Source organism: Haliaeetus albicilla, chromosome 6 (assembly GCF_947461875.1).
Source record: "Haliaeetus albicilla chromosome 6, bHalAlb1.1, whole genome shotgun sequence".
Taxonomy (NCBI): Eukaryota; Metazoa; Chordata; class Aves; order Accipitriformes; family Accipitridae; genus Haliaeetus; species Haliaeetus albicilla.
The window spans coordinates 831,667-851,556 of NC_091488.1; the positions used below are offsets into that span (position 1 = coordinate 831,667).

General features: G+C 39.7%; 1 protein-coding gene across 6 annotated transcripts in view; it reads right to left on the bottom strand.

Moving 5' to 3' along the window:
- The window catches only part of ADGRG2 (adhesion G protein-coupled receptor G2), a 57,570-nt gene extending 45,580 nt beyond the window's left edge, over positions 1–11,990 (bottom strand). For 3 of the 6 annotated variants that reach the window (XM_069784782.1, XM_069784779.1, XM_069784780.1), the window contains exons 1-2: positions 11,766–11,894; positions 2,607–2,725 (exon numbers count right to left, since the gene is read on the bottom strand). In XM_069784782.1, coding sequence (XP_069640883.1) covers positions 2,607–2,724 — 118 coding nt within the window. In that variant the 5' untranslated portion in view covers position 2,725; positions 11,766–11,894. Of the gene's footprint in view, positions 1–2,606; positions 2,726–11,318; positions 11,520–11,765 lie in introns of those variants that run through there. The other 3 variants (XM_069784778.1, XM_069784783.1, XM_069784777.1) reach the window with 3 other exon arrangements.
- Positions 11,991–19,890: the final 7,900 nt, after the last annotated feature.

Consider the following 19,890-nt stretch of genomic DNA (forward strand, 5'->3'; position numbering starts at 1 on the left):
GAAATTAATTATCAACATCATCTTGGTTAGGTCTGTTTGATACGTGGGTGGATGCAATGTAAGTAGGAGATGACATTACGTTAAAGCTTCTGGAAGTTCTATTAATCATCACTCATTTTCTCTAGCAATGGCACTTGTGGGCTGTGGCCTACCCTCAACCACAGCACCAAGGAGCTGGAATTGGCTGTGGCATTCCTGGCTTACAATTAGTTCCTTTGGATCCAGACAATACAAATCACATTCAGAAACCTAGCCACTAACATACCTTTATCACCACAGCACAGAAAAGGTAGTATAGTAGAAAGAATGCTCAAAATATCTCCAGAGTAAGAAAAATAAGCAAAAATCACCATTTGGAGTCAAGGAAACTCCATGCAATAGTAATTGTGGGCTGACTTTTCAATGTCATTTGCTGTGCTCAGGCACTTAACGTCTTTCGGAAATGCCATTTGTTCCTTCTTAATATATTTATCTCTAATAGATGCAAGAACTGGGGTTTTTACCCTCACTAAACTAAGAGCATCCACTTAATAAGCATGTTGTCTTAAGCCCTAAAAGAAATTCTGAAATGTATGCACTTACTTCCAAACATTTAAAATAAACATTCATAGAATGACAAGGTAATGCAAACATAAACCAAAAATGTAATCCCTTTTTCCAAACATTTTCAGATAGTAATAATTGATATCTTTACAAGAGATAGCCAGCCATAGGTAGTAAGAATTAGACATACAGGAGCAGATCCTCTCAGTATGTAAGCACCAGTGTTATTTTCCTTACATTACTAATAGCTACTGTATCAGTATAGTTGAGCATTAATACAGCTGAGTATTCTCAAATAAAAATAGTCACAAGTTGATGTGTTTGAACAATCTGGCTTTTAACCAGTAGCAACAACAGTCATTAATTTCTATGTAAGTGTTTGCCACCTTTAACACATCTGGCTTGCTACAGTCCATCAAAATGACATCACAAGAACCTTGTACCCTAATGTATTCTGCCTAGAGCTCATAACTGTTCTTTATAAAAAGTTTAAAACCCCAAACTTTCTACATGCAGGTCGCTTGATTCTGCTGAATGTTTTGGAAATCTGAAGCTAAGAACTGTTTCCCCAAAATTCACATTTCATCCCTCCTTTTCATTCACAGTTGTATTTGGATAATATGCCACATTATCCAGAGTGCCCTAGACATCGGAAAGAACACAGGCAGTTCTTTTCATATTTCGTGGAGAACACAAACATACTTTGGCACCTTAGAGGAGGAGAGAACTGAGTAGAGTTGCTGCTGACAGTGCTAACAGCCTAAAAAACAAACAAACAAATAGGGTGGAGCCATAAATAAACCCTTGCATCCGTTTAGCTTTTCTTGAAGGATTACTGACACTTGCAAGTGATAATGTAGGTGAAAGCCAAAATCCCTCTTTGCTTGCTTCCTCAGAACTCTAGATGCAGTTGAATTTTCCTTGGAAAAACTCTTGTATGACATCCGCACATCTGCTGAGCAGCCCTGTCCTTTTTACTATTCAAAGTACATGAGGTTAAAATATCACCATTTTAGTTTTATCACCTGAATCTCAAATTCTGTCTCAATAAAAGTTTTATTTTATGAAAATTACTACATTTGGAGAATTAGAATCAGAATTAGTCTAGTCTGTAAACCTATGAAAGTTCATTGCTAGTACAATGTCATTAAGTAGGCATACTTACTAAGTACATTTGAACTGCAAGAAACTCTGATCTTCTAGAGTAAAATAACATGACACAACACAGGAAGCAGTTTCCAAAACTAGCCATTAAGTACATGGCAAAAAAACACTTTTAATTTTTTAATATTCCATGCACATTACTAACATGATGAATGTATTACACACTATTGATATAAGGAAGTTTTATGAATGACAAGCACCGTTATCTATGTCAGTTGAGATCCAGATTAGTGACAGACTTGTATCTGCCAGCTTACAGAATAGCCATGAATAAAACACAAATTGCTGATGCTACTGTACAAAAGCATCACAATGTCAGTTACCCAATTTGTACAAGAACCTTATGAATTTATTTTTCATTTACAGTTATATAAAGAGTATAGATTGTCAAATTCAAATACATAATTTCTGTTACATGTTTTAGACCTTACTATCTTTTCCCTAGCCATATTCAGATCCACAACCAAGAGCAATGCAGATGTTCTATGCTTGTACATGCACTGAATGAAGCTCAAAGGGTCTTGTGGTGTTTGTGTAAGAGCAGTGTAAAAGATTTAACAACACATTCTGAAAATGGTAACACTTCCAGTTCAAAAAAATAGCAAGCAACTAATTTGTCTTGTTATTACATATTGTGTTTACGTTCCCTCTTCATCCATAGACAAAAAGCGGTTACTACTGATGATTTTTTATGAAAACAAATACTGTAAACACAGGGTTTGTATACCAAAGTGCTAAGCACCAATTGTTTCATTTCTTGTTAATGGCAGCTTTTCCTCTTGATTTCAAGAGGGCAGAAACTTGCCTGTTCTGAGTATATTCAAAAGTCCTATTCATCAAGACTAATGCTATTTACTTGGAATACCAACACTAGATAAATCAGGAAAATACTGTCTTACCTTTGCCTGCTGTAGCCAGGAACAAATGAAGTAAAAGGACTGCTAGAACAATCCTGAATCTCAAGAAAATGTCCTGTATTCTGCCAACACAGCAGTGCTGTTTTCCCCAGGCAACCATCCTAGAATAAAAAATAAATAAAACACAGTGACTAGAAAAAGTGCAGGTGTGCAGATATTATGACAAATTACGTTTCCAACCCAAGAGTGTAAATCTTTTCAACCGTGTTATACTATTGGATATATATCGTACAGAAATGCACAAATACTCTGTATATTGCCAAGTCACCAAGAAAGAAAGAGCTGTTTGCTGAAAGTAAAAAAAACAAAACAAAAAAAAAACCACTCAAGCTTTAATTCTCCAGAGACTCACAAATACATCAGAGCATGGCCATGAGTCCTTGCACAAGTAAGTCTTTCAACATTTGAAAAACAAACAAATGACAACAAAAAAACCCCCCAAGCCAAAAGCAGCCAGTGAGCAAGCTTGGAGAGCTTATCCAAAAGCTTTGTTCATATCAGTAAGTATATAGAAAGCATCTCTTCAGCCCCCTACCCATAGGTTCTATCATCTGACATTTTAATAGCAACACTGTGAACTCCTAAGGAAGAAGCAAGAGTTTGATTACTGATCCTCATCTCATTCTCAAGGCAAGAAGCTACTGCAAAGAAATGAGAAATGCCACAAGACACTGTGGGCAGCAAGTTCATGGAGAGTATCATGAAAACTTGGTTTGTCCACATTTCATCCTAGTGATGGCTGCCCAATATGAACAATAGGACATGGTGGTGGAAAAAGAACATGTCTCCAACTGTAAGCGATAACATTCTATGAAACAATACACTTTTTAAAAGAGATCTTTTTAAAAAAGATACATCTTCTGAATATTTTGCATGCTGAAAGAAACAGTGAAACATTCATGTGCTTTTTGCATGCATCATTTCTTAAATAAAAAGGTTTAGAGATACACAGTTACAAGTGATTCTATAATTGATTCTTGAAACAAATGCAAAGCAGTAAACTTTGTGTATTGTTTATCTTTAATATATCAGCTTTATGGTAGACCAGAGCATTCTTCATGGCATCAGAAGTTTAACTTCACCATCACAAGTTTGGTGCATGTGTGAGTGTATTGGTTAGCCCTCATACTGCTCGCAGACTATTTTTGTACACGCTGTATCAGGCTGCAACAGGTTGCCTTCTTTTCAGGGACTGTACATTGTGAACTCTTTCAGGAGCTGTAAATTCGTGCTAAGGTTAAAATGTATTTTTTGCAAGCATTCACATTAATGTAAATATTTATTAGCATAAACCAGTTACTATGGGCTGAACTCTCCAAGAGAGGTGCTAGAGGAATAAACTGAGAAACAGTGAAGTTACTACGTAATTGCCATTTTGGAAACTGGTTAAATGTACATGCAAATAAATTATACACATATAATAACATAACACAGAAAACAAAGTAAAGGCTTTTTAAAAATTAGAGCACTGCAACATTGCTGCCACTGTTTTCAATAATTACACAGTAATTACACAAAAGCACAGAGCTTCTGCAGGAGAAGCTACTGCAATCTAACAGGTTGACCAAGACAAACACTGTGACAGGGAGCCTGCTGCAGAAGGACAGACAGAATAGAGGGATGAAGGTCAGTAACTTGACAGCAACTTACAAGAGCAGGCAAAGAAAACTGTTAAAACCAAGGCCTGTCAGGCTTTTACCGTGTTTAGTCAGGAGTACCCAGCTTTGTACATCTGAACGATGAGTAACACTATTTGAAGTGGATATTTTTAAAGCCCTTCAGCTAGCTAGTCTGTCACAGGTATCCACAGTGAATGGACTCTGAGGTGCCCCAGGAAACCGGGCTTGTGTTACAAATCCAGCTGGAAGGCAGAGGAGACGGGAGTCTGCGCCTCCACAACCAGGCTCAAGGGGGACTGCAGGGTGCAGCTCCACTCAAAGTGCAGCATGAGAAACCTGGACTGCTTTCCAAGGGTGCACCCACAGGTGACGTATCAAGAGAGAGGGCTTACCTTAAGCCACTGCTTGTCTTGTATTACAGCAGATATATTTTCAATAGGCTTAAAGCCAAAGAAAGTGCAAAACATAAAGGTAGCTGTTCTGTGCTGTAGTGCACTTCGTTAAATCACTTTCTGAAAAATATATTCAAATTTTGCCGTTCCTGTTGAATATATATACTTCCTGGTGGTGTTTAAAATTTAAAAAGCTACTAGTTCTCTTATGCCAAGTTTTAGCCAGAGCAGGTTCTCACTGCCGATACATAAACTGTTCGTAGCAGAAACTTACGTTGGAAATCATGACCTGAAGCAATCAATCATTTACTTCTAACCATGCTGTCTACTGCTGCGCTTCAAGCTCAAGTTCAAGTCACATCTATGTCATCCATATTTTTGGGGGCTCATTCTGCCTACTTTCGTAGTTATCACCTACTAAAATCTTGCATTTTAATAAAAATATTTCCCAAATCTATAGAATTTACTGCTGAGGAGGAGGGTAATAATGAATAGTAAGCTTCTGGCCGTTGTTCTTCTGTGACAGTCTGCATTATTCAAATCTATACCAGGTGATAAAAGGCAGAAAAGAGCAAGAGCAACATCATACTGGCCAGGTGTGAGAACTTGATGCCTTTAATTACTTTCAGAAACGTAAGACTGTAGACTTCTTCCATCAACTCCTTATATTTTCCAGACCGGAACCAAAACGTAGTAAGGTTTTTGTTATTTTTAAATTTTCACTGAAGCAAGTTAGATGTAATAGGGTGGACACTTATGTTGGAAAGTCTTACGTCACTGTGAATTTTGGCACATACAGTATTCACTGACTTAACAGCAGAAGTAGCACCATTGATTTAAAAATGTTGTTCCATGGGGGTTTTTTTAATGGGTTTTTCCAGAAGACAGTAATAGGATTATTATTGTCTGATAATGGCTTGTTTTTCATTAATTTTCTCCAGTGTTTATCAAAGGCTGTAAAAACAGGCATATTGTGTTCTACACATAGTCACTTTATGTAGAACACCAGCTTTTTCTAAGACTGCAATGGTGATGTGTGGAGCCACTTCAAGGACTTTCCAAACATATCCTCCTGACATAAATCTTTACTGTTTTCAAAGATATTAAATGTTGTACTTTTTAATAAGATGGCTTACAGAGAGCAACAAGCCACTTAGTTACAGGTATCAGTCTTCTGCAAAACTCAGAGCTCTTTGGTTCAGTTCTTAACAGAAATAAACAGGAGGAAAAATTCTCTGAGAAATCCATTCTTTTGTTTACTCATTCAACTGCTGCAGGATACTGGTATTAGAAAGATATTTTTTTTGGTTAACAAATACCAATCTGTGCAAGCCAAGGTCTGCCCTCAGTTCAACTCATAGATCTCCCCTTACATTCATGTAAAAGTGTAAGCTTAATCATTAAGATTTGTATAAGTCGATTAATGAGTGTAATATGCCATTGGATGGCTCTCCACTACAATTTCAAGCAAGTTTTTGTTCCCTCATACCCAGTTTGGCAATGTTTCACTTCTCATATCCAGCCGTCACCTGGGAGATGAGCAAGAGGCCTCTTTGTAGCTCTTATAAAAGTTCTACACTATCCAGGAAATCCTCTTCTGCGTTGTGTATTCCCTTGAGACAACAGTATTATCCACGCTCTCTATTCAATCTCCTAAAGCAAACTAAAAAGCCTTTCAGTGATAATACCCGAGCAGGTTTCTACTTCAAAGAGTTTACAAAGTACTGATGAAGCATAAGAAGCAGAGAGGTAATAAAGTAGTTACGTTTGTCACAAGTCTGGTTACTTCAACTAGAGGGAGGTTATTTATATTTTCATTAATAACACTTTGGGGTATAGAGGTATATAGGTTTCAGGGTGGGGGGAATAACAAAAAAAGTGTTCTGCAGAGTAGAAAAGAAGTACAACAAAGACTACATTGAGTTGGCACATAGCAAAAGGTTAAAGGAATGCTAGACCTGCACCTTGAGCCATGTAAAAGGGATGAGGAAAGGTGTACAAAGATATAAGCACAGAGAAGTAGACAAATACAAAGTTTTGCAAAACCTTTATATTCAGCAAGAGGACTTGAATTTGATGCAGAGAGAAAGAGGGAAGGACAAAGACTTTTCTGAAGCTGGAATATTCAAACCAGTGAACAATGTAAGCAGGCTGTAAGGAATCAAGCAAGGGCCAGGCACACCAGAAAGATGACTGTTCAGCTCATGCTTTCAATTTCCCTCCTTTTCAAAAATGAGACCTGAAAGTTTATTTTATCTTACTTAAGGAAGGAGGGCGGGGGGGAATAGTTGTTTCTACTTAGTTTACACCCTCCTTTCTCCACTCCCCTTTCCATACTCTCTTGGCTTGAACAGCAGCACCCTAAAAAAAGAAATTATATTGCGATTTCATCCTAAGCTTCTCTTTATGGACTTAACAGGTCTCTTGGAGCCGTTAACATTTCTCTGGAAGCTACGAAGCACAATACTTGGTGAAGGTTTTTTGTTTGGTAGGGTTTTTTGGTTTGGTTTGTTTTTTTTCTTTTAAACAATGCCTCAGGCTGTTTTAATCAACAGCCCAATGACCAAAACTAATAGTTTGTACCAAAGAAATAAAGCTCATCAGTTTTGACAGATGGATGCACTGAAGCAAGCATCTTCCAGAGTCCCACTACAACTCTGATTAGGAATATGGCATCACTACCCTACACAGCCTAAGGAAATACAGTGGCACCTCAGTCTTCACATGGGGTAAATATTTAGGGGTCCTCTATTAAGACATTCTAGGAAACAGTGTTATGCCAGAACAGTGTTCTGGGCCTCTTTTAGCACTGGTCCTTCTTAGGATACAAAGTCTATGGAGCACAATGGAAAGGAGATGGTACCACTGCCAGAACAAGCCCCATAATCAGTTGTTAGGAAAAGGGGAGGCAAAGTTCCAACTGGATCCCACGTTAGACTAAAACAACTGCAACAAGTCAGTCAATAGCAATCATTCTTAAATACTTGGAGGTCATCACACAAGACAGTAGGTGACTTCAAAGCAACTTCAGAGTAATTTATTTAAACCAGCACCACTTCTGCGTGCAGCCCCATGAACATATGAGCTCAGAAAATCTAGTCTGTACAACTACACTCTGCATGGCTTCTTTCACCATCGCCACCTCTATAAAAAGAGCAATTAGCCTTCTTACAAATAAACCACCCTAACTACAATGCTGACTTGCTGAAACATAGATAAGGGTGAAAAAAAAGAAAGCATTTTTTAATTCAAGTTATGTGAATACTTGGACTATGCTATGAATAAGTAATGATGGATCAAAGTCCCCCAGACTTCAAAACATGAAGTGACAAGTATTATAAGAAACCCATTCAGTCAGCTTATGCCCATAATTAATTTGGTGCAAAAGAAACAAAGATATTCAAAGTCTGGTTGGGAACGCAGAAATTAAACGTGCAATTTGGCAACATTCACAATCAGGCATGCCCAGATGTCTATTAAGTCCAGGCAGAGCGCCACAGTAATTTTTTCTCTAAAGAATAGAAAAAGAATTTTTAAGGGAATATTTAAAACACCAAAAGCATCAGTAAAAAGATGTTAAGTTTTGTTATGTGTGCACAATGTTTCCATAATCAGCATACTCACATTACTCATTTTCTTGCTAGTTCTACAATTTCTAAATGCGTCACATCTTGTCAAACATAACAACTTCTGGCAAACCCACTGATGGATCTCTTAGGCCTTAACTATTCCATGATTCCTTTAAGGAACACCATAAATGAGAACATACACAGTGCTTAATTTGTGAGTGGTTGATCTTTTGTGGCAACTAAGGCATCATCTGAGGTACTCATCTCATGCAAATTTCAGAAAACAGAAATAATGTGATAAATTCTAGTAATTTCCTCTAAATTCCACAGAGTGAAAAAGTATTTATGTAGACTGGGGAACTTTATAAAACTATTTATTTTCCATACACTGTCTCATCTAGTAAAACTGTCATTTTACAGTTTTCTTTTAAAGCAAACAAAAATAAGTAAATCATGTTACAAACTAGTTTTTCTCTGAGATATTAAGAGCACTGTATTTCAGTAGCCAGCAGAAGAGGACCTAGAATGGAAGAACAAAATCACTGTTTTAATAAGGCACTAGCTGAAAAGCAGCTGTTGTGTCAAATAATGAGATTTCTGGGCTACGGCACTCATAGATAGAAGAAAAACAGAAAATGCTGAGGCTGGGACTTCAGCCGCCAAATACACTTCTAAAATCTTTTATCACTTCCATTACATATTACCTGCATTAAAACTGTCCTGAAGCCAATGTAAGTAACACTCACGGGTTGAGCACCTGTGGTATGGAAGAACTTCAGCTCACAGCTAGAGACAAATCCATGTGACTCATGCAGGGAGGAGTTTGAGATCCATTTTTTTGTCTTTGATTTAATGTCAACTACAAAGGATCCATTGTCCACCCTGAACAACAATAAATTTCAAAGGTATTTTGACACAAAAGGAATGCAAGACTCCCAAATAATTAAGTCCTATTAATTACTGTACAGTTACACAATCCTATCTTTTCATAGAGCAAGTATAGATCCTTTCCGAATTGCAAATCCACCAGGAATTTATGACTGGAAAGAATAAGACTCTCATAATCATGAGCACCTACCTAATAAACATGAACTTATTCACTCCGCTCCTTTCTTGTTCACAAGCTCAGTAGCACCTACCAGTGTCCTGCAATGAATTAATATTCTCTAAATCCATGCATCTAAAAAAAAAGAAAAGCTTTTAACGGAACCTAGATATGATAATACCACTAAACTTACCATTTATCAGAAAGCTACCATTTCAGGCCAAATAGCATGCCTTATTCATGCCAAACCTTCTGTTGAAGTCAACAAGATTAACTGTATAAGCTACCCTAATTTTGGCCTTCAAATAATCTAATCTACTATTCCACTGAAAACATAAAATTCCGAACTCAAGTCTAGTGATCAGTTTTAGAGCTATACTGTGTTTGCCAAGGCCACTGATGATGTTACATATTAAGAACTAAAAATTGTCCAAATTTAACAACACTTATTCTCTCATGAAGTCCAAAACTTTCTCAATCTGCCAACATTCTATAGTTATTAGTGGAAGACCTGACTAAAAACATTCCCAGCACAAAAACTGTATAAATTAGGCAATTAACTCGAGAATGGGAATTTAGTCCTTTATCTCTCCAGCAGGCTCTTATTTGAGCCAATTTCTGTTGAACTACTGGAAATAGAAGTTTAACACTAAATTTGGAAGGCACTGAAGAGAAAAAACGTGCTCACAAACTCCTTCTGATCTACAGAACTACCTTAAGATACTGAAGTAATATAAGATACTAATAACATTAGTAGCACTTGGTGCCTGACTGCCACAGCAGAAATAACATACTAGCCTGCAGTGTAAGCAGAAAATTTTGTGGCCCCGATTCATATCTGAGCAAACTTTGTTTACACACCATTTCTTTCCTGCATCTTCTTTCAAAGCATTTCACTTTAGAGATTGTCTTTATCAATTTTATAAGTGTGCTTCCTCAGTGAAGAAAAGTACTTGGAGACCTTCCTAAGCAAAGACACATTTTCTGTTCTTTAGTTTAATTCTACGAACACATTTCTGGTCACACAGCAGAGGACCAAATCCTGCTTGTTTCCCCCATGCAAGCAGTTACAGAACTCTACTTTCCAGTTTAGGAAGGAAGGGCTAAAGCCGTAATCTTAAACTTTGAGAACAGGAGTATCAACTCGTGCAGCTCTCTTCCAATGATGGTGTAGACTGTTAGCCCATGCGAGCAAAAGGATGAAATGTGTTTTGTGTAGGGACATGTAACGCCAGCTTTACCTTTTCAGCGCAAGTGACACAGCTGAAGACCCAACTAATTTGCTTTGGGGCTGAATAACACTTAGATCTGCATGCCTGAGGTTGTAAACTCTATTTTGGCTCATGTCAAAGCTCGTTCTATCACGTCTTCAGCATTGCTGTAACTGATTTAATGTAAGTCAAAACCAGCCTGGGCTTGTACAATCACACGTTTCATTTGCTGGATAGGCATGCCTTTAGAAGGCTAGTGAACTAGCTTACAAACATTTCTTCAACATTTCCGCATAAACCAATGCAAGACAATCACACAGTAAAAGCAACAGAGTTCAGTACTGTTATAAATACTACCTTTAAATGACAAAACCTATGTATTTGCAAAGCAAAGCAAAAATAAATGCAGCCAGGAAAGGATGCTTCCAGTACACTTAGCCAGTGTAAAGGCACAAGACAAAAAACAGGCAAAAAAACACTCAAAAACAATTATTGTGCACAACAGGTGACTCTAAAGACATTTTACTTTCGGTGATACAGGTTACCTTGCAGAATGTACGAGAAACAAGCAGCAAAAACTTCTGAGCTGAATATATTCTCGGCACCCATTCCCACAGAAAACGCGTGTGAGAGCAAAACCTGACCCAGCCTGGAAATACAATCGAACGGGACGCTGCCCTAGCTCTTCATTGCAAACCGCATTCAAACTCCACTGACGCCGTCAGTCAAAATCATTCCCTCTTAAACCGATTTAAATACGTTACTGATTATTTTTTTTTTATCACCGTTGATGAAGCGGTTAAAATAAGGCTGGAAACCAGAAGGAAACCCTTCCACCCGCAGCACCGAGAAACGTACCCGGTAAGAAGAGCAGTCCCCCTCAAGACAAACTCCTTTGGACGTGTCCCCCGCAGCCCCTTCCCGCGGCCTCACACCCCGCACCGGCCCGGCCGCGAGTCCCAACGGCCACCAACGGCCACCCCCAACGGTCGCCCCCAACGGCCGCCGCCCTGGTCCCACAGCACGCTCCGCGCTCGCAGGCGGGATCTCCCCTCAGCCCCCCCCCGGGCCCTGCTTCCCTCAGCCAGGCAAGTGCCACTCGAGGGGAGGGATCCGCGGGGGAGGGGACGGGAGTAAGGGGGAGCCGCGGGGCTGGGCTGCGGAGGTCGAAGCTGCCCGACCTGCCCGCCTCAGCCCGCCACCACCGGCCTCGCTGGCAGCTTCCCGCCGGACCCTTCTGCCCTCACGCCGGCCGTCCCTCCGGGGAGGGTCGGCGGGAAAGCCCATCCCCCGGGAGTCGCTCACCTCAGCCCGGCAGCGCGGGGCGACTCCCGCCTTCGCAGCCCGCGTTGCGTTGCCGGTCCCTCCTGGCCCTGCACAGCCCGCCGCCTCCGGCCGCCCCTGCCCCCGCGAGCCGAGCACCGGCTCACCTGGCCCCGGGAGACCGCCCAGCCCGGCCCGGCCCGCGCCGCCGCCCCACCGCCCTGCCCGCTCGGCACTGGGCGCAGGAGACGCGGCGGGCGGCCCCGACAGCTGGGGCAGCCGCTGGTACGCGGCCGGGGGGCGGAGGCAGGCGAGGGAGGTGCTGTAAGGAACCGAGAGGGAACCCGGCGCGGCGGCGGCGCCGGCGGGCGCCTCCCCGGCCGGCGGCCCCGCGGGTGCGGGCGTCGTCCCGGGGCGCCGTGGGGAGCGCGGGCCCGGCGGGGGCAGGTTGAAGGCAGCGAGCTCCCGGCTAGGTGGAGAGAAAAGGGGGGCGGGAGGGCACTTTGTAGCTGGATACAAGAGACCCGGGGCGGGGGAGGAGTTGCCGCTCTGAGGAAACTGTTTTGAGTTCCTCGGTGGACAACGTGTTCGGTGTTAGAACGGCCTTTTTTCTTGTCTAGCTTACTTCACCCTTAAAACAGACCTAACTACATTAAGCCCGAGTGTAAATGTAGTTCTTCAGAATTAGCGGCCTTCGTTCGATTTGGTTGGAGATCCGCACCTTCAGTCGCTTCAGGTTATTGGCAGTGTAAATGAACTTCACGTAGCCACCAGGACAGTAGTAAGCTGCAGCTGTGGCCCTCCTCTCTTTTTAATTGCTTGGGATGAAACACATTCTGAAAATGCAGCGTTTTCAGTGACTTTTTAATTGCTTATTTACCAAAATGTTTAGGAACTGCTCTCTGTGTGTGGGCAGTGTGCCTTCGTCACTAGGCACTGCTGAGAGGAGCCTGGCTCCGGGGCACAGCTGGGGAAAGCAGCTCACACTGCACGTCCTGAGGGAAAGGCTGGAGCTTTAGGCAGCAACTCTTCTCAGTGTTACTGAACATAAGACAGGGACAAATTCTACAAACTCCACAGACAGCAGGTCTTCCTGAGGCTGCAGTGTGATGAGTCCACGCGATGAGCAGGATTTCATAGAGGAATACTTGTAAGGAAGAGCTGGTGTTACGATGAAGAGGCTTGTTTCACTTTGCTTAGATCAATGGTGTCTTTGGATGCTTTGGAGCCGGCATCTAGTGGAACACGAGGCCAGTGCTTTTGCAGTTCCTCACACAGGAGAAAACAGGAGGCCTTTATCTTTCTCTGCCTTGCTTAGTGGAATATCTTGTAACTTACTTGAATGTTTAAGTACCACAAATGGTGTTCTCTTCCTAGCGTATACCGCCTGTGAGAATCATGTCTCCTTCACTTCTGATCTGGATGTCTGAGGTCAATAAGGAAGAAGAGAAAAATTGTCCTGAAGTTAAGGCTAGGGATGTGATATATGAGAATATTGTTTGTCTATGAAAAGACTTGCCTAGTGGTTCTACATTAGTGTTCTTTTGATGCATCCACAGTGTGCTTTACCAATGTGGCTTATCTATGTCTCAACAGAAAGGCTAAAAAGTTGAATGAGGTTGGAAACTGAAGCCCGACTTACCCCTGGGCACATTACGTGTTGGCAGCGCAGGGTTAGTAAGCTTACTGTGTTGCTTGTTGTGTGAATAGTTACCAGTGTACAGATAAATGGAAGTCTGCCTCTGTCCACCCAACACCTCTGACAAATGATATGTTCTTTTGGATAAAAATCGACCAGTTGCTGAATTTTCAAGCACTGAAATGTAACTGCAGGCAGAGGAATTGCCTCAAAATACCTATTCCCTTCCCACTCAGACCAAGTTCATTTACTAGGAGAAAATACTGTGTAATTTACAAAAGGAAGACACTACTTAATTTATATCTGTAATTGTTCATTTAAACTGTGTATTAGGTACAACTGGGTAGTGTCCAGTAAGTACAGGGAAACTAAACAAAATTTACTGGTAATGACCTAAAAACCAGGACTAAGTAAAGAACTTAATTCCCAAAGTGCATTTTTATAGCTGTGCTTAGCCAGAAAAGTCTCTGAAATCTATGTATATTCACTGAGATACCAGTACGTCAGCTATACAGTTCTAGGACTACACTGGATCTGGCCAGTGTCGCACGGAAGCCAAAGGCAAAGTCCTATGCACTTACCAGTAAAACATAGACGATAGCAGCTCTGAGGAACAGGTATGGATAACTGAAAAATAAAGAACTTTTCAGTCCCATTAGTTTTGTCATGTTTTTAAGAAAATGCAAAAAAAAGTGTTGTCTTAATTCAGATTCCTTGATGCCTCCTTTGTTGTATGCTTGTGCAATACGTAACACTGGTTTAGTAGGAACAGCAGGTGACATATGCAGGTCTAAGAGAATGATACTCCCTTAGAGAGAAGGAGGCAAATCTTCTCTCCCCAGGCAAAACGATCGTATTAATAACATCTTGAATAAAGCTAATAGTCCCTGGAGCTGGAAGACTCTCCAGAAATTTGCTGATTAAAAGGTGACTAACTTGAAAATGGGAGCACAGATACCATAAACTGGTGTTAATATAAGTTTGGCCATGCATCCTCCTAGTAGAGAAATACTGGATTTCAAGGGTTTGACAATTCAAGCATTTTATTTTCACCTGTGTTCAACAAGATTGAATGTAGAAACTCCCAACACTGACTCTAACAAAGCCAGTGCCTAAATTCCCATTAACTTCACCTTAACCAAAATTTCATATTATGCTTTCTAATTGGTTTGGGATTTATTATTGTTTTTTCTTTAAACTCTTCATCTCTTTAGTTATGTGTGTGTGTATACGTTTCCTAGGGAGATAAGACATTACTGTGACATACTGCAGCATTCATTTCATGTTTATAATTTTTGTATCCAAATGGGACTTGTTCTAATGATGTAATTCATGTCTCAATAGGAAAAAACATAATAATTGACAAGAAAAAGGGGAGATGAGAGGTGGTGTGTCTGTTTGCCTTTTCATTTATGCTGTGAAGGTATGATGCTGTTGTTTCACAAAGCTGCTTGACAGGACAGACTTGTGCTTGCTTCTTCCTACTCCTTCCCTGTTCCTAGTGCGCAGGATTGAAGGTTGCTTTGCCCTGTGATATGTATATGGTCAACCCCAGGGAGCTTAAGTAGATTAGTCTTTTAAAAAGAACTAAGCATAAGGTTAGGGGAATGACTGTTTCAATGAATCATGTTAACATAACACCATTTATGTCAAATCTACTCAATTTAAAAACAAAGCAAAAAGACCTTCTGATAATTTGCATGGCTCTGGATTTTGTGGCGTTTTGTCATCGTCTTTGCCACATTACAGGTTTCTGTGAACACCAGAAACTGACTGGAGGTACAAAGAAGCAGTTAAAATGGTTACACTTCTCTGTTTAATATATAAATATAGCTCCCACCCCAAAATCACTCATGTTCTGTTCTATAATCTCATGTACTAGTTATGAGTCATGTAAATTACGGATTGTTAGGTAAAAAATAGGTTAGGTGTTTTTTTAAACTGATGGTAGCACTGAAGACTAAATAAAATCAGGTCTTTCAGTCTGTTTTCTGCTTTCAGCATTGCAAAGATGTAAACGAGTGAGCAGTTTTAGGATAAGGAAATTATATGGACTAGCTGTGATGCTGAAAGGAGTTAAACATATCAAGGGAGGAGGATCTTAAGTCTAATCTTAAAACTGCATATATTTAGCACAAAGTTGAGAGCTCAGTTTGTGAAAAAGAGGCTGCCTTTGTTCAAAATTCGTGCCTGACCAACAAATCCATATCTTAAAACAGAGTCTTTGGAGTAGATATATCTTTCTAAGATTCCAATAGAATAACTACTTATTCATATTCTTTTGACAGAAAGTAGCATATAGGCGTGGACACCATGAGCGCAGTGTTTGCTGAATGTTAACTGAACCAATATGTAAAAGAAATCTCTTAGATATGTAATCATTAAATAAGGAGGTTTAGTCTATCCAGCTGTGATTTTACACATCATGTCAAATACTAAGTACAACATCCAGGGTAAGATTTTCTTTTTGACTGTTGCAGTTTCTTCATAAAATATAGAAATATATAATATCTTCTCTACTGAATGTTCTGGGAAGGTTAGGAAAATAATAATAATAACAATAACAACTATATCTCTGTGGTTAACTTCTAAGCCTCAACTCACCAAAGAAATATACATTTCACTATTTTTTTAAAAGAATACACATTTAGAGAGTTGTGTCTGTCTTGCATCATTACCGATGACAAGTGATATTTATGTTCACCATGTTGTTTGGCCCTATTGAATTCCATATTGAAGGTCCTCCTGCTTACAGACACACAGCCGTGTCATATTGGACTGTGTTCCAGCTCAGTGTCCCTATTGCATTTGCATTCCAAAACAGGATAAGGGTGGGAGGCAATTTGTTAGGTACCCAGGCCAAAAGAAAAGAGAAATTTTTGATGCTGTTTTGTTTAGCAAAATTTCATACTACTTATACAAAGAGTAAGTGGTTATATGTAGCAGCAGGATGACATTCCTGCTCTGCTGGGTGATTGGCCATTCAATACTTCACCCTCTGCGTATGTTTTCATGCAACACTCCATTTTGTGGAGTTGAGAGCCTTCATTATTACCTGTTGGAGTTAAAAGTGAACAGAGCACAAACTGAAATGCAAGAAATTCCATTTAAACATAAGAAAAACTTTTTTATGGTGAGAGTGATCAAACACAGGAGCAGGTTGCCCAGAGAGGTTGTGGAATCTCCACCCTTGGAGATGTTCAAAAGACGTCTGGGTAGGGTCCTGGGCAACCTGCTGCAGTGGCCCCTGCTCTGAGCAGGAGGTTGGACTAGATGATCTCCAGGGGTGCCCTTCAGCCTCAGCTGGCCTGTGACACTGTGCAAAGAACTGCTGCTAACGCTCTGCTTTCCCTCAGTACAAAAATACACTTTTGGCCAAGCAAAGGACAATGATCCTCAAATTGCAAAAAGCTTGATGGTGACGAAAGGCTCACATACCCAAAAGCCCAGACCAAGGTGCTAATTAATATTATGGGAAACTGCAAAGAAGAGTTGCCAAGGAAAGCAATTCTGAAGAGAACACCTGGAAAGGACTATAAAACCTTTCAATTCTCTATTCACGGCACTCAGTCTCTTTAAATTGTACCAACATTTGTATTTCCATTAAAAAACATTTTAAAAGAGTTGTAATGTGTCCATAAAAAATAAGTCTGTGTGGATCTTGGCAGGCAAATTCTCATTCTGGGAACATTTCACATTTTGCTTTTCTTTTTTTAAAACTTAATTTACAAAAAAGCTGTGTTAACCTCTGAAAGTTTACACTGACTGTAGTGATTCCATATTAAATGCTCTTGTGTAGTAAAACCTTGATCATAGCATGAACTGTTAAAATAAAGCCAAAGAAGTTACTATACCCCCATTGATTCCCAGGTCTATATAACTTGTAAAGCAACAGAGGAGGATCTTTTTTTATCAGGGAACACTTTTCCAATGTATGGTCTGCCATGTATATCTTTCACGTACTAGGGAAAGGATTTCAGCTTTCATGCCAAGTCCTTTCCTTCCTGACAACACTTTTTTCTTCTTTTCTTGAGAGGAAAACTTGTGTTCATAGTTGTCCTGTCTAAACTCTGTTCTTGGCTTTGCTGTATCTTTTAAACAAAGTATGTGCATCTCAGCTGTAAAATAAGAGGTAGATGGTAGCAGGCAGAGTAAAATGTGAGATGCCATCATGTTTTGAGGATCAGCGAGGAAAGCAACCTGCTTTGGATGCGTCAAAGGATAGGAGATTTCCTTCCCTTAGTTTAATTCTATAATTTATTCCCCTGTTTTGCAGTGTTGAACTCTGCTCAAACTTTACAGCAAGTGATCAAATCAAGGAGTGGGGGGAGACCTTAGCAAACTGTTGCAGTACTTCTGGAAGACCTTTCTGCTCAAGTTTCAACTCCTACGATTTTAATACCACTGACCATATTCCTTTTCAACCTCATCCATTTTTCAATCTTTTACTTGTTTGGAAGTGAGGAGAGTAGTTCCTAAAAGGTCAGCTAATCCATGCTGCCTCTGTATTTTACACCAGCATAAGCTTGTTTCACAAAGTTTCTTTTTAATCACACTAGAACATTTGAGAGGAAAACCAGAGTTTGAAAATTTTTCATCTCAGATGAGACCTTCCTCCATGGCTTTGTCTGGGGTGCAGGAGTATATACATACAGAAGTCACAAAACCAGCTTGTAGTACTGGTGTTCTGTAGGAGGATTAAGGCAAAGGAGATATCTAGGTTTCCAAAGAGTTCAGCGTATGTAGACTTTACAATACATGATTTCTGAGGCAAAGACTGCAATTTCAAGTGCTATTCAAGTGGCACCTCCTGAGACAGGCTATGCGCAACTAGATAATCTACTACAGATCAACTATGTTTCAACAACCCTTACATCTGTTTGGAAGCAGATACTATGCATGGTAAGGGCCATAAGACATGGGTAGTTATCTTCAACTGGGATGCATTGAAATCGCTAGTGTCATGTCTGTTGTCTGATAGAAAAGGACAATAAAATCGTGGACAGCAATTTGGTTGTTCATCTATAGACCAGAGATAATATTTCAAGCTTTTTCTGTATACATCAGTTGCTCTATACTAAATATCTTTTTATTTAATCTTTTAAAATGTTAACAGCGATGCTAATATGTCATTCTTGATGGTGCCAGAAAGCTCTTTGGCTAAGTGAACCACAGGAGTTTTAATAAACCTCAGCACTGCCATTAGTTGTAATTTGACTGACGTTCTGAATGCTCTGTGCAGAAAATCCACTTCTTGTTTCTACCTAGGTCAAATAACTTGCAATATTAAATATTAAACAACCTATAATACTGGATGACTGAGATAAAAAAAGAAGCACATAAAGCCTCAAGTGCCAGGAAATTAATGTTTTCTTTTACCCTTATGTGCCTGTCTCCTCAAATAGTTTGGAATGTCTTCTTAAAAGTTCTAGATCTTTTACAAAACTTGATTTTATTTTAAAAAATAGTTTTTCCAACTGGAATGACTCAACTGAATAAAGTGTTTTTATAATAGAAGCAATTACATTTTGTGTTATGGCAGCAGGGGGGGACCCTTTTTAATTTAAAGAATTACAACTTTTTGGCTGCAGAGCTTTTCTGTATTCAATCCCTTAACACTTATTTTTGATTTTGACACTTCTTCTTCCAGGCTTCTTTGCTATTTGCCCTGTTTTTCAGATATTGTATGTATTTATCTAGATGAAAGCCTCCATTGGGATAAGCACGGTGAAGCTCCGCGGAGCTTAAGGGAGTAAAACATTTGAAAGAAAACTGTCAGCCTGATTCTAGACCACTGTATCTTTTCTACAAATGTTTTTCTACTCCTGAAGCCTGCCTTACTCCCATTGCTTGCTTACATTACTTATTATATTGTATTGTTAACCACTTTTTATAACTCCAGTTCACCATTCTATTCCCTCTTACTACCCACCCTATTTTGATGTTCAATTAAATGCAGTAATTTGGCCAGCCAGGAAAACACAGGATTGTACTCCCCTAAATCCAGCTTTGCATAAATAGAACTTACTTTAACACTGAATTTGATCTACGTGCTAATTATTGTACTGAAATCAAATGTTCATTTTACTGACCATACAGGTCCTTACTTCTGTATCTTTTACACTTGGGGGAATGCTTTCCCTCTCTTTCACAGCATCTTTAAACTCTTAGCAAAATTCTCCTTGAAGCAAGCATTCATATTCTATATATCACATTACAAAAAAGATAGTATTGCTGTATTTCTTTATAGTGAAGAGCAACTTTAAGCTTTCAGTTTAGGTTAGCTTTATTTTACAAGCAGAGAAAATAGTAAGATGCTCAGGAGAAAGTAATATTTGTGTCTTACAGTCCACCTTGCCACAGTGGCAAACAAACTTGTGGACAAACTAGTATTGTCTCTTCACGTAAACTTACTGGAACATACAGATTTAGAGAAAACAAAGCCAGAATTTTCCATAACATTATGCAACTCCAAATTTTGCTCCAAAGCTCTCAAATTTTGTTTTGTTTCAAAGTTCTGTATACATT